The sequence below is a fragment of the Argiope bruennichi genome, chromosome X1 (assembly GCF_947563725.1).
Source record: "Argiope bruennichi chromosome X1, qqArgBrue1.1, whole genome shotgun sequence".
Classification (NCBI taxonomy): domain Eukaryota; kingdom Metazoa; phylum Arthropoda; class Arachnida; order Araneae; family Araneidae; genus Argiope; species Argiope bruennichi.
This window is the reverse complement of record NC_079162.1, coordinates 81,202,689-81,218,761: the sequence shown is the minus strand read 5'-3', so window position 1 is coordinate 81,218,761 and position 16,073 is coordinate 81,202,689. Positions and strand designations below refer to the sequence as shown.

General features: G+C 31.2%; 1 protein-coding gene across 9 annotated transcripts in view; it reads right to left on the bottom strand.

Moving 5' to 3' along the window:
* The window catches only part of LOC129958567 (uncharacterized), a 309,649-nt gene that overhangs the window by 14,680 nt on the left and 278,896 nt on the right, over positions 1–16,073 (bottom strand). For all 9 annotated transcript variants that reach the window (XM_056071121.1, XM_056071123.1, XM_056071128.1 and 6 more), the window contains 3 exons: positions 12,731–12,883; positions 5,826–6,011; positions 624–761 (listed from right to left, as the gene is read on the bottom strand). In XM_056071121.1, coding sequence (XP_055927096.1) covers positions 624–761; positions 5,826–6,011; positions 12,731–12,883 — 477 coding nt within the window. The remainder of the gene's footprint in view (positions 1–623; positions 762–5,825; positions 6,012–12,730; positions 12,884–16,073) is intronic.

The following is a 16,073-nucleotide window of genomic DNA, read 5'->3' as shown; positions in this document are numbered from 1 at the left end:
AAAAATTCAATCTCCCTCTGATCATATTTGCGCAAACCGACAACCACAGAGATCGAAATTAAAATTTCAGACAATCCATCAAACTGTTATCTAGGTTTGATAAATCCGGATATCGTACTGACTAGTGTTTGAGTGCATCAGACAATGTTTTAAGAAGCAATAAACTTAATACTTGGAATGAGTGCAAAGCTGTAAACATACTGGAAATAAATTTCAAAGGCGATGACTATCAAATAAAATGGTCTGATGAAATTTCCTCGTTAAGTATGCATCCAGAAAAACAAGCACTGGGCCAAATAAGAGGGCATCCGACCGTTAAATGGTCTAAACCACAAGGATAACTGGAGAAAAGGGAAGCGAAAGCAAATGGAGAATGTTCTCAGCCTAGTTATCAAATACATAAATTTGAAAAAAAAAAAAAAAAAAAAAAAAAATACAAATTTATTGGAGTAAAAAATATTAGGATTATATGAACATTTGTCAAGTATAATTATTCAGTGTGTTTTTTTTTATCTGTTTCACTACGCCCACATGTTTATTACAATATTTTAAACAACAAACATCTGCTTAAATATAAATGTGGAGCCTTAATAAAAAAAAAAAAAGTAAAGGAAAAAACATACGTTTTCAGAAACTTGAGATGTTACATTCTCATCTGGAGCTTTTCTTTTTACACCGGTGAATTGAAACGTGTCTTTCAATTTATATATCGAATGGTCAGCTACTAGTGGAGCATTACCCACTATCACACGTTTTCGTCTCTAAAATAACAGAAAATAAATACTGAAGTATGATTTAAAAAACAAATTCTTGATACAACATTCAAAATGTCACTTATACTTTGAATATGCACCATAAAAGATTATTTTTTACAGGATTTTTTTCAATAATTTTTAACAACAAAATAGAGATATTTACATAATACTTCTCCAGAATGCTTAAATGTTATAATGTTATATATTACTCACATGTGCAGTCAAATTTATTTGCCCATTGTAATATATTATACGCCTATTGTAATATCTCCTTCGAAAACATTTATCGTGCCACCTCTGTTTACTCACGCAGTCAAAGTTAATGAAATGAGAATAAGGATATATTTTTCTTTCCACATTCCTAATAAGTTTCATACCTGAAATCGATTACAACCATGACGCTCAAATACAATACATTTTGTACTAAAATTATAATATTTCTGCAGCATTAAGTAACAGGTCACAAACCAATTGTGGGTTTTATTGAATGCAATTTGTTGTGGATTTGCAGATTCCGTGATTCTTACCAAGTAATAAAAAATCGGCATATAAATGACCTTTTAGCGTCACAATATGGGAGTGACTGTGACAGAAGTGGTTGATGCAGATTTAGTTGCAAAATCAGCCCTTTCATTTCCCGAAATACCCGCATGACCCGAAATCCAGCAAAAAAGAATATTAAAGCCGCTGTTTTGTAGTAGCTACCAGTTAAACAGAATTTGGATAGCGACTGGATGCATCTGGTTGTGAAAAAGAACAAATGTTTCCAAAGTACTCATACTGTCAGTATATATGATAAAACTACGCTGAGCAGAAGGCGAAATTTCTTGTAGAGCGCAGAAAATTACTCAGCAGTAAAAACAAACCAACACTTGTTCAGACGATAGCTCAGTGTATCAGATGGAGTTGTAATGGTGCAACCAACATGTGGAACTGGATTCCATAATTCATTAAATGAGGGCCCTCGAAATGTGTACAACCTAGAGTCGGAAAATGCCTAAATCAGCCAATCCTTGAATAATACTTGACTAATCATAATGCAGTAAAACGTTTTCTCATTGCGTGTTTTGGAGTAGTAAGCTGCTTCTTCATCATCAACATATGAGCGGTATATGAACTTAACTTGACTTGCTGTATAAAAGACGCTTCTCTGGTAAACACAGAAACAGAAAACAGGGATTCTGTGAAACATTTTTAAAGATGTCACATTTAATGTATCCCCCTGAGCATAATTATCAAGTTGCATATACTGAATGCATTACACATGACATTGATACATTTCCCGTTCAGTATCCTCAATACAGTGGAATAGGCATGAGTAAATGCGTTTGACCCAGTACAAATACTTGCAATGTCATCAAAATTTTTTTTTTTTTTTTTTTTTTTTTGTAGCCGGTTGTCCGTAACCATAAAGTTCACTTCATCGGAGATCTCATCTATTTTGCATCTTGTAAGATGTTCATTGTATTTGTATGTTAAAAGAATTCAATAAACCGAATATCATGTTTGTTTAATCCATTGTAGAAAGTAAAAATTATATCCAAGCAATTATATCGATTAGACTATTTCACAAGAGAATACAAATTTGTAAGAACCAGTCCCAATGAATGCTAGACAACTAAAAGAGAAAATACTTCATAATAAATTTATTTTCTTTCATTATAAAATCCATTTACATTTATCTGGATAGCTGATTAATAAAAGGGAATTCAATATTTTCGTAACATGTGCTCAGGGGTAATTGGCTCCTTCGAGTGAACTAATATTTGCAATAATATAAGCGTAATGATAAAGAAAATAAACTGCTTCAGCACAGGAAAATGAAGAAATAAAGAAAAAACAAAACGCGCTTCAAATAGTGAATTAGTCGAAACAACTCCATACACAGATAGAAATGATATTCTTCTGTCTCCAATTTTATCGGCCAAATTTTCAGTGCGCAGCCAAGTGATTTTGTTGAGAGAGATAAGTAATTCCGTGTTGGGTCGCTGGCAACCTGTGATTTTAATTTCCATTCGTGATGATCTTCGTAGCATGACAGTAGGTTTTTCTCATCGCTATTGCGATTACATGGTGATATTAAAGATACGGTTTAATACATATTTATATAATATGTATACATATTATACAAATATGTAATACATATTTATATAATATGTATTACCAAAAGGAAAAGTCTAGAACTATCACGAAATTAGCGAAAAAATAATGTTTTGAAATGCAAGATGCTGCAACTCCAATTAGACAAGTTGCCACGGCTCAGAGAAATCGCAGTTTCTTTTATATAGCCCTCTGTAGACATTGTATCCTTGTATTATGATAAAATTTACTTTCAAATAATAACGTATTAAATATGGCAGATCACAAAATTTCATTTGCAACTCTATTAAATGAAAACTAAATATCTTTCGTACAACTTAGATTGTTTCCACTGTGCAAGAAGCTGGCTTTTTTCCAAGCATTCCAACTGCTGACAAATATTTCAGCAGCTTGGCGATAAAACAGAATCTTAAGTCTAGCACTGATATTAATTAAAGAGAGTATAAAACTGATGAAATCAATATACTATTACTTACAAATAAATTTAATTAATAGCATCGAACTGAAAAGGTAATACACATTTATAGATTGCTTGTTAATCAATGCCATATAAAAGAGAAAACAAAAATATAAGTATTAAAAATTTGAAGCCTACAAGGTACTTGATAAAAACGTTAACCCTTCCCACTCGTATGTCCAGCTGTGCTTGACATAGTATTCCTCTTTCGCAGCTTAAATGGCAACTTGCAGTGATACATACACATACTTGTTTTTATAGTGATGAGTATAAATTGATAACTGTGTCGTAACGGCGGATAAGTTTATAACGAGATCTGATTTAGTTGAGTCTGGTTGTGCTAAAGAAAAATAGTAGTAATAGAAATATGAGTAGGCAGATGAACTTGAAAGCATTGAGGACGAATATTCGCTACCATTGCAAAGTTTTCTGAAGATGGTGATGAGTTTCGAGAAGCAGATTTTAATATAGATTCATTATTAGATTCGGAATCAGATGAAGAAATAACATTTGGTCAACGACAAAAACGACCAAGGTTAATATATATAGCAGTGATAGTGAAGTTGAAAATTCCCGTAGCTGGACTTCATTACCGACTCAACATGATCAAATGCGACAAATGATGACGTATATAATTCCAACATTAGTTTTTCGACTGGTGGGGAGACAAGTGATCCTCCCAGATTCACTTCTTTCAACAATTTTTTACAAATACCTTGGTAAAAAAAAAAACTGCTTTAGAAACGAATGCATATGAGTCACTGATTATGCCGCGAAGAGAATTATCATCAACTCTTTTCGGGATAGGTGGAAGGACGTAACTGATAGTGAAACAAAAGCATTTCTTGGTGTCATTATAAATATAGGACTTACTGGAATGTCTAGCATATACGATTATTAATCTACGAAGGCTCATTCAAAAATACAATTTTTTGCCCACATATTTTCGCGTAATAGATTCATGCAGATTTTTTGGGCACTGCATTTGGAAATCACTCCAACAAAGAATGTAAATATAAGGATAAGTACACGTAGAATTGACACATATCTTGAATTAGTCAATGAAAAAAATTTATGGAGTATTTCATAACCGAGAAAAACCTAAGTGTTTATGAGTCAACAGTCAGGTTCAAAGGCTGAATTTATTTTTCTTCATATAATCCGAAGAAGCCACGAAAATGGGACGTTCCAATATATATGATAGTAGATTCTCGAACGAGTTATTGTTACACTTTAGTTCCTTACTATGGCTAAATCACAACGTTTAGTCTTATCAGACTGCATCTAACTTTTACAGCAGGACAGTTCTCCATTTATATAACAATCACCAAAACAATACTTGGGAGTTTCTGGTTACCAGATTTTTATGGACAGATTTTACACCAATCCGGTGTTGGCTTCTGAACTCTTGAAATAAAACTGTTTTTTGGCTGAGACAATAATGTGAAACAAGAAAGGCCTTTCTCAAGAAATCAAGAAACAACAATTAGCAGTTGATCAAACCGTAGTAAATCGTAAGGGCAAGGTTGGAGACATAAAAGAGCGTTTACAATGCTAAGCACCAAAACATACATCAGCTACTGACTCGTACGAGAAGAAAAAGATCTACGAATGCAGCTTCAAATAGTTAACTTGTCACAAAACCAGTAACTGACAATATGGGAGTGTTGATATCCCAGATCAATATGCTATTTCATTTACAAAACATTGAAATGGTGGCGAAAACTATTCTTCTGGAGGTTCGGAAACAATCACCAATTCATTTATATTATATAAAGAATGTGCAAGAAAAATCAATGCAAAACTATTGAATCACCAATAATTTTAACAGCAATCCTTGATGGAACCAGAGCCAAAGACTGGGTGAACATCAAGTAACGATACAGAGCAGAGATTAGATAAGACATTCCATTTCATTTTCTAACTACCTAATAGGAAAACCAAGAATTTCTTAGTTTGTTCTAAGCGCAACATTCCAGAAGGACGGAAAAAACCAGTTACATCTGCGAAACTTGCTTAAGGAATACCTTGGCTTCATCCGGGCAATTGTTTCAAATGACACCATACCTTACATAGCTGTAAAATTTGATTTAAATAAAGGCTAAAAGAAATGCTTTGTTATTAACATTTGCTTTTCACATTTATAAATGAAATATACATAATTATAACAGAATTTTGTTTTTGATTGGCGAACATTTGGAACGGAATACTAAATTAATCGTCGTTCGCAAAAGTTAAATGATTATTAAAAAAAAAAAAAAAAAAAAAAAAACGGTTGGATTTGTTGATGAATTAAGAGCAATTTTCGTTGTAATAAAATAATTACTACCAGAGTAATTAATTAATCTTTTCAATCTTTGGTGGATCATTTTAGTTTACATATGTTAATCGATTTCAAAAGTTTGCTTTCATGATTCATTTCGATCTTTTAGAAAGAAACAAACACAAATGTAACACGTAAACTTACAAAAAATAAATAAACATGAAAGAATAATATTTTTTTCTGATCCTACCTTAGTTAAATCAAAAGGAACAGGCTCTACTTCTTTTGGCTGGTGATGCTTTTCTTTTCGCCGTTTCTTAGGTGGTTTTTCAACAGATGTAGATTTTCTCTTAAGTGAAAAATAGTTGTCGGAAAATTCTACAAAAGGTGGTTTGTCTATTATCGAAGGAAAGGAGACGGAAGGTCGAGGTTTCTTCTGAAATAAAATTTATAGATAACATGTAAAAATGAGAGTGAGAATTATCTAGTACTTTCCTGTTAGCATAGTATAAGGAATACAAGGTAATAAGTATACATAATATACAACATAAGTATACAAGGAATTCATAAATAATTCACCAAATAACAAAATTTAATTGGAACGTAATTTTACAAAAAATGGAGGAATTTTAATCTTTACTTCATTGTTCTCACTTTTTGTCAGTGACAAAGGGGAAACTTGTTTGTTTACAAACAAAATGGAGTCATGTAGTAAAAAAGCGATGTGCGTTGTTTGTCTTCAAAAAACATTTTAAAGGCGATTCAGATATAAATTTAATACCCTTTCACCAATAGAACAATCAAAAGGTAGTTAAAGCAGGTTCAAGAAACCGGATATGTTCACATCAAGGATGCGCAAGTCGACCAAACGCCAATGATGAAACTCTTTCCACTTTTAGAGTCTACTCTTTCCACTTTAGTCTTTAGTTCCACCGGCAGTCCCAGAAAATATATTCCCTATACTACCTACAAACAGGGATTCCCAGATAGATTGTTCATAAAAATGCAGCTAAATGATTTTTCAGACAAGATGGAACCCTCTGTTATTAGTCCACATATATACATGATTTCTTTCATGAATCATTCATTCGGTAGGTTGGTCGAGATAAACCATATTCATGGCCTTCATATTCTCTCGATAGCCCACTAATCGACTTCCTTTTTTGTGGATGCATGAATAACCGAATTTATGCTGCAGAAATAAGCAGCGTCGGAGAATTAAGAAATCGAATCATCACTGAACAGCTACCGTGACTACGCAAATGTTTAACAACATTTGGTGGTAAATCAAAACATATAATATTCTCTGAGCAACGAATGGTGCTCATGTAGGACTATATTAATACAAAATTTTTGAATTGGTAAATAAAATTCAGTAGGGCTTTTCCCAACTCTCATTTTGTATTATTTATAAGAAATCTTTATCCGGTGAAAAATTTATGGACACTTTCTATTTTAGGTTTATTGTAGTGAACTCATGTATCTTTAGTTAATTAAATAATGCATAATATTTTGCTCAAATAGAATATTTCATCCAGCCTTATTGCAAAAAGCTTCATCTCATGCCAACTTACACACAAATAAAGGAATAACTTTCTTTAAATATTATACTTTAATTGTACTCATTAACATTTTCTGCATGAAGTTGACTGAATATTGACTAAATCAACTTAATATCTATAGAAGATTATTTATTTGATTTTGTCATAAACAAATAGCAATGTTTCTGGTTCGGTTCAATTTTTACCGATTATTATTTCGAGTCCATTATTGCACCAGAATGTTCATTTTAACTACTTGCTTACATGAACAGCAATAATTATTATTTAATTTCATTCCATGTCTGCATGGCCAAGCTCATTTTATCCAAGGGGTTAATTGCGCTATAGTCCAGAAGCGAAATTGATCCATGGATCATAAAAGTGTACTTCGCTGGTTTTATTTTAATTATTTATTTGCAAAATTCTAGTGTCTTAAAAGAACAGCTGACTTTTTTTTCACCTAAAATTTTTATTAAATAAGTATTTATAAAATATTAATGCTCAATCAGTAGCACCCACCTATTTCCTGCTCTGATGAGCCGACAATAACTAGATCAGGACGCCGAAGTGGGTTAAGACACTAACTACGGCACTATAATTTTCATTTTAGTAACTTTTTTTTAAGTGAAAATGATAGTTATTAATCAATAACAAAATTGATTGTTATCCAGTTAGTAAACAATCTTTTTCATAATTCAGTAACAAGAAATTTATTTAAAAGATGTCAAAGGAATAAATACTGAAAGAATAATCTCATTTATATGCATATACTTATAAATAAACTGGAGTGAGATGAAACTTACTGGTGTAAGCATGAATGAAGGCAACTAGTTAAAACAAAAATCCCATTTTCTAATTAGTCTAAATGTGCAGTGCTAACTGCAATAAACCTAAATGATTTTCCATTAAGACTGGTTGTATACAAAATAGCAGAATTCTTTGCAAGCGAATAGTACTAAAAAATTAGATTTATCATTAGGTTTACAACATATTAATATTAAATAAGAACGAAGACATTCCATAGTAATAAAAGTATTTCTATAAATACAGGATGTTTTGGGCAGCACATAATTTCAGAAAAATTCAGTTCACATATATTAAGATAAAATAAAAAGAGCAATAACTTAAGCTTTAAATCTTAATAAAGTTTTAATTAAGTTTATACAAAACGCACAATACATAGCAAGCTGAAAAGAAAACGAATTTAAAATTGCAAGTGAAATTGATTCTCCGGAGGCGGTGGCAGAGTTTTGGCGACGAAGGGGCAAGACAAATACGATAGGGAGCAAGCGCAGTTCTCTAATTTGTCTTCAAAATAACTCACAATAATTAATTTTTACATTTAATTAAAAAGAAAATTAATTATTATTTAGCTTTTTTTAAAATTCAGATACTGATTTTTTCTTTCACTGTTAAAAATATTCTCAGTTTCTTTCACTGACCATCAAAAGATTGTCAATATTTGACTCTATTTTTATGAGATTCTTGAGATTTCATTGCACTGAAATCTAATTTTAAAAAAAGAACGGTTATGTTTCATTCTAGAATGTAGTATATAGATAGAAACACAGATTGCGACAGAATGACATGTCATGCTGAAGGAACAAATGTTATGCTCTTATATGGAAGCTATATAAAATAAATGTAGAAACTAAATTCAAAAAGTTTTATAAAAAAAAAACTTTTTAGAAATCCAGAATAATAAATTAAAAAAAAATCGATATTTTCGCCAAAAATCGATTTTTTAGCGTAGTCCCCTACCTAAAATAAATTTTAAATGAGGACTGCAACAACGAGCGAGAATTCAGACGTATATCGAATAAAAGGTGAATAAGCAAGCGAGCACAATACAAATTTAAATAGTTCGGACACAAACAATATAGGAAAAGATATAACGACATTGTTGTTTTTTAAGTAGTTTGAAAAAAATATTTTGTAAATATACAAGGTGTTTCAAAACTAATGAACAAAAATGTAAGGAGTGATAGAAAACATCTAAACAAGCAATTTTCACCATACAATGCAAGGGCGGAAAACAAGCGGTGAACCGCTAGATGGCGCTGTAATAGAAAACATAAAGCGCGAGTTTTCTTACATATCGTCATTTCTACAGAGGATTTCAGAAGGCATGGCGACGTACAGTAATCAGGAAAATGCGGACATGCATTTTATTTATGGTCTGGCGAATGGGAATGCATTTGAAGCCGCAAGATTATACAGGTAGCGTTTCGCGAGAAGGCATGTTGGAAGGATTAGCGGGGTGGGCCCACATCTTGGCCGGCATGCTCACAGCATTTCTCCTGTCTTTTTCCTTTGGGGAAATTTGAAAAGTCTCGTCTACGAAAGCCCTATCGTCTCCGACGAGGCTCTAGTTGCCAGGATTTCTGTTGCCGCCGGCGTCGTCCGAAAAATGCCGAATGTGTTTGAAAAAGTGCGCCCCTCACTACGTCGCAGGTGTAACGTCTGCATTACAGCAGCCGGTTTCTGTAATTTCGCCATACACGTGGTCAATAAAATTATTCAATACCTCCTCTATCTGTCTGGTGTTTCGTTCTTTCATGTGGCAGTAACGGATACCTCCTAGCGGTTCACTGCTTGCTCTCCGCCCATACGTTGTATGGTGAAAGTTGCTTGTTTAGATGTTTCCTATCACTCCTTAAATTTTTGCCTATCAGTTTTGAAACACCCTGTATATACAAACTTACAATTTTATGCAAGATATGAAAAACGTATTTGTGAAAAATGAACTACTTAAACATTTGATTCCCCAAGTATTTATTTTTCAATGTATATTTAGGCTTAAAAAACCAATGCATTTTATTAAAAAACACAATTATGCACTCCCCTATCTTCATATTTAGGCATATATTCTTACGGTCAAGTACTTTTTTCCCCCTCGAATCTATTGCAAGCGTATTTCTCCCAAAAAGTGAGTTTTACCCTCTCAATTGCATGAATTAGTTTTGCTTAACCCCTTCGTATACAATGACGAGTGTGACTCAAGCATCGAATAACCAACTATTAATTTTAAATCTGTAATTAAGTGGAAGTATTAAATCATTTAAAATGCAAAAATCACTTGAAAACGCATCATTACCACAAATGCCATATATTATTCTAAGGATAAAAATAAAATAATTGCCCTAAATGTGCCAAGATTTGTCATCTTATTAGGAAGTTATGTAAATTCGTATGTAAATCGGCTAACCCTTTGCGGCGCACTACCCTTTAAATTTTAAACTCAAACGAAAAAAAAAATGTAGATAGCCTATTTAGCCCTATAGGAGTACACAGGTTAAATTTCGTGAAGATCGTACTGATTGTTTTGATTTAGGGGGTGCTCCGTCACCTGGAACACTGCACCGCTGGAGCTCTGAAAAGTACAAATTAGCGAGCATTGCAGTGAAGCGCGAAAATGAAAAATCTCTAGAATTTGAATTAAAAAAATCACACGTCACACTTGTGTAGCAGATTTAACAGGACCGAAGGTGCACCACAAGAAGGCATGCTCAAATTCACTATATGGAGGGAATTTTTGAAGCATTTTTGGTGTTTCGGAAAAATTAGTTGATCTTTCCACGCTATTTTCAATACAATTAATTTTCAAAAAAATCTAAAATTATATTTAAAATAGAAAATAAGCTTTAATATATATATATCCTGTTCCTTTTTTGGTTTTAGTTTGAATAAGAAATAATTTTTAGTTGCGATTCCGAAACTATTTCTTTTCGTTTTAATTTCGTTATCAAAATATTTCTTACTTTAGATTGGTTACTATATATATATGTTCTCTTTCCGGCATAGCGTCTCGCCGAGTAACACTATCGGCGTAGTGTTCCAGCTGATGGAATACTTAATTTTATCCAATGATTATGCATATGCTTTCTGAATAAAAAATTTCTAAAAAATATATAATAAATAGTTTAAGATACAGCCAACAAAATAACTATTTTTACAAGAAAAAAAATTAACAAAATTCCTTGGAAAAAATACGCTTTTATGTAACGTGCTATAACTAAAAATTATGGGTCAGCTTCATTTAAATTGTCATCTATTGTTAAAAAAGAAGATTAAAAGTGAATTCTTAAACATATATTTTTCCGCTTATAGTTAAATTTAGCGATTTTAGAAGAGAGCGAAGTTAGGTGTTCCATGCAGAGGAACATTGCGCCGCAAAGAGTTAACGTGTTATAAATAAATATTCTATGAATAACTATTTTAATCACAGTTTTATCAAGACATATTTATCCAAAGTCTATTAAAAATTTAGAAGTACCTGATTTTATATAGTTTTTTTCGGAAAGAGAATTGAAAGAAAAAAATGAAAAAGAAAATTTTGAAAAAACACATTCGCCGATTACATAGTTATAATATTGAATGCAGAATCTGAAGTATTTAGGCAAATAAATTATTTAACAAATTTAGTACGTATTTGGATAAGCGCTTCTAGTGTAACTAAAAAGCCACCATATCACATATTTATTTTTTTGTCGTCAATTGCAGTCGGTAATATTTCTTTAGTGTAACAACTGCAACCTGATAAATTAGATGGCAGAAAACAAATATTTTACAGTTAAATAGATTTAATTTACAATTGTACGATCTACTTATTCGGCTAATTAGAGTGTAAATTATAAGCTGAATGGCAACTTAACGATGGGAGTACATATATGAGTTTTAAATGTATAAAGTATAATTTCAATTGCCTTTACAAATTTTAAATATATTATTATTATTATTGATTGCTTATATAATTGCTATATCCTTTATTTTTATGATTAAATAAGCTAATTTGTTTGAATAATAAGGAAGCAATTATTTAGCTTTGATTTCAATTTTCCCCAAAACACAAATTTCCGGGGAGGAATATGAGAATTGCCTCTTTAAAAAAATAGCAGGACGCTGTTTTGGGTATTTGCTCTGAGCAAAGATACGCCTCTGCAAATATTAGATACAACCGTTGAAGATGCATGGGACAATTTCCATCAATGCTCATGAATGAACGAATACACACGCACACACACACACTTAAAATTCCAACAGACAAAAATATTTAGGTTCGATTAATACGGATATCGTACTGACCAGTATTTGGGGCCATTATACCTGAAACTCTGTTCACTGTTATCTAAATATCATAGTTTACGGAGGGAGAAACATCATGGATGATATAGATGGCAAGCTCATTATGCTAGAAATATATTTAAAAAGCCACGATTGTCTATTAAAAAGATTTGGTGAAACTTCCTTCTGAAATATTCGGTAACTATCCATCCAGAAAAACAAACATTAGGTCAATTAAGAGGGCATGTGATCATTAAATGGTCTTAAACACTGGCACTTATTTCCGGTAAGGACATCTGGACTGAGAGGGGGCGTAATCAAATGGATTATAAAAATGTTATTTGCCTAGTTACTAAATACAAAAATTTGTAAACAATATAAAGCCAATCAAATATAAAATATTACAATCAAAATTTGTAAAGTATAATTATCCAATTTCTTATATGTTTTACTGCCTAAATTACTGTTATCTGCCTAAATAAAATTATGTACAAATGCGAATATTGCGCAGTCGTGAGTCTCAATAAACAAGCAAATGAAAAAAACATACATTTTCAAATACTTGAGATTTTTCTTTGGTATCTGGTACTTTTCCTTCTTGATAACTGGGATTGATAACTGGGGCTGAAAACCTGATAAATGTTTCAGACACTGGAACATTAGCCTCTTGAAGAGCAGCACCAGTCACCACATCTGGCAGTTTCTAAAATAATAGTAAATAAATATAGAAATATAATTTAAAAAACCGAAATGTCAATTTTTTTTTTTAACATTGTTATCATCAAAGAGATTATTGGCAAAAAGTAATTTAAAAAGAATAACTGATAACCACAAAATGGATATATTTGGTTGTGCAAAACTTTTTTAAATTTTTAAATGTGAAATATACTTTAAAATAAAAATAAATAAGTAAATTATTATTATTCCCATGTTATATGTAAAGTCAAATTTATTTTAATGTAATTTTTTTTTTTTTTTGCAAAAAATTATTATATCACAATTATCTAATTATGCAGTCAAAATTATATAAACAATAATATGAGATATTTTTCTTTACACGCTTGTAATGGATTACAGTCATTAAACAACAGTTTAATATATTTTGTACTAAAATTACAATATCATTTTTTTAGAATTCAACTCATCCGATGTACGTTTCTATTAACTGTCTTAATCTATCCAATCCGACGACAAGACTACATATGGCTTACGATTCCAAAATATTAAAAGTATTCTTTAGCGACATCTACTATAAAAAGAATACTATACGAATAACTATTATACGAATAATTCCAAAACATGTAATAACTCCCCGGTCTGAAGGATGATTGAACTAATGCAGATCAACAAATAAAATTAGTATGGGACGGAATTAATCGATGCAGACATGAAAAAAATGAGAGAAAATATTTCCTCCACACTTCCTTGCGCTTAGAGATAGGCTTCAATATTTTCCTTTTACTTCTTTCACTCCAGCTGAAACTGAATTCAGTTTTAAACGTCTATTTCGGTAATATTGACACGATTATTTTTATAACCTTAAAAAAAGGAAGTAAATATAAAGAAAGGCAAAATTTGCATCATTTGCAAGCATTTTGCATTATTATTTTATCAGTTGCTTATCTAAAACGGGTTTCCGATATATCTACAGGGAAGAGAAGGTAGTTCAAAATTGAATCGGAATCGTATAATTACACATAATCTGGAACTTTATTGACAGTGTAGAGAGATAACGTGAAACGGAAATAGAATATTAAATGAGCAAAATGATTCCACTAATCTCCAACTTTCAAAATCTACAAGTCAAAAGCAGTATTTAATACCAGTTTCAACAGCTGCAATGCATGGTTGATGTACGAAAATACAAAACTATTCAGGAAGATTCCAGGCTTACACTGGACACCCGTTGATGGCTTTGGAGATGCATGAGACAAGATATTCATCATTCCTAACGGTAATACTATATGTTATAGTTTCAAGCAATCTAACAACAGAAGTTATGTAGGATTCACAAGTGCGGTGATCTCACTAGTACCACGCCTCAAACCCTGTTTTTCAAATTTCATGGATTAAAGTAATGATAATCATCATAGTTGAAATAGGTGAAAAGCTCATCATGCAGGAAATAAATTTCATAAGCCACAACTGTCTATTAAAAGGTTTTAGTGAAACTTCCTTCTGAAATATTCGATAACTATCCATCCAGACAAACAAGCATTTGGTCAATTAAGAGGATATGCGCTCATTAAATGGTCTAAACCACAAGTACAGGTTTTCACTTAGGACATCTGGCACGAGAGAAGGCGGGTGGAAGCAGATGGGTTATAAAAATATTATTAGCCTAGTTACCAAAAACAAAAATTTACAAAAAAATACAAACCCAATGAAGTATAAAATATTAGGATTAAATTTTATCAAGTATAATTATTGATTTCTTTATCTGCTTCATTATGCCCACATATTTATTATTGTATTTATAAACACCATCTGTCTAAATGTAACAGCGCCCAAACGTGGATGTCGTGCAGTCATGAGTGTTTATGAACAAGTAAATAAAAATATTATTAATAATAATAATAAAGCTAAAATAAATTATTAATACACACAGAAATAACAGATTCAAATATTTTTTTTCTCTGCAGTTTTGATTTATATCAATGTAATAATTAGATGGTATTTTACCTTATATGAAATTTGCAAACGAAAAAAATATTGCTCTAAAAACAATTTAAAACAAATATTAATGTCAGTTTAATAAAGAAATAAGTTTGTGCACAACAGGCTTCTTTTCTATATAATATCAAAGTAATTTTTAAGTGACCGAATCTTTAACTCCAGGCCTATTTTATCCAATGACCTAATTTAGTTGTAACCCATGGGCGGCATTACTCCAAAGGTGCCTAATAATTTACAATATTGATTTTCTTTAATTTTGAACCAAAAAATATATTTAATTATAATTTTATATATGTTAAAAATAAAAATATGATCAATTTTTTAACTAGCCACCCATCGATTTTTTGACCTTTAATAAATTTTTTTTCATTTCTACTTTTTGATCTTTCTTTTCATTTTTATCAATTTAAAACATTTACACAAACGCAACAAATAAGAAAATTCGTGTAACACAAGTTATCTACATTACCAATGATAAAATAGTTAGCTGCCCGCTGCATCATAGAAACAAACGGAAGTAGCTTTTCAATCATCCTATGGATAGCTACATATTAAATAAATTTTTCACTGGCCTATAGACGTTTAAATTCTTAGTTACAGTTCTGAAAAGCATCAAAATTCCCAAGACGGAGAATTTTCAGGACTTAGCCTAGACCAAGATGGCATAAAGTTCATTCGTCCATTCTGTGACGTTATTCAGACACGCTGTTTCAAGTAATATTAGCGCGCTGCTTTAAGTAACTGCCTTGAGGTTTTTTTTTTTTTTTTTTTTTTTTTTATAGAGTTAACCTTCGGCTTTCCATTTGAGAATTTTATTTCAGTTTGTTTTCATTTTCACTATTTTTAAGAATGGAAAGCTTTACTCAATGAATTTTAGAATGATTTTCTTATTATTAAAATGTTATTTGAAGTTTTCACCCATTTTGCAAAGATAATATAAATAAGATATTTTTAAAGAATAATGTACCCATGTTTCCAAATATTTCAATTTTCAAAAATTATGAAGAAAATCTGTAAAATAAATTTATTTGCAAATATCTACAAAATAAATTTTGAAATTAACTCATTATCCTCCGGCTTTCAACCTAAAAATTTTAAGTGTCCATTTCCTATATTTATTTTTTCTCATCATGAAGAACTTAGCCTATTGACTTTTTAGGACGATTTTCTCAATTTAAATTCATTGAATTTTATACCGTAATATAAGGCGAATACAT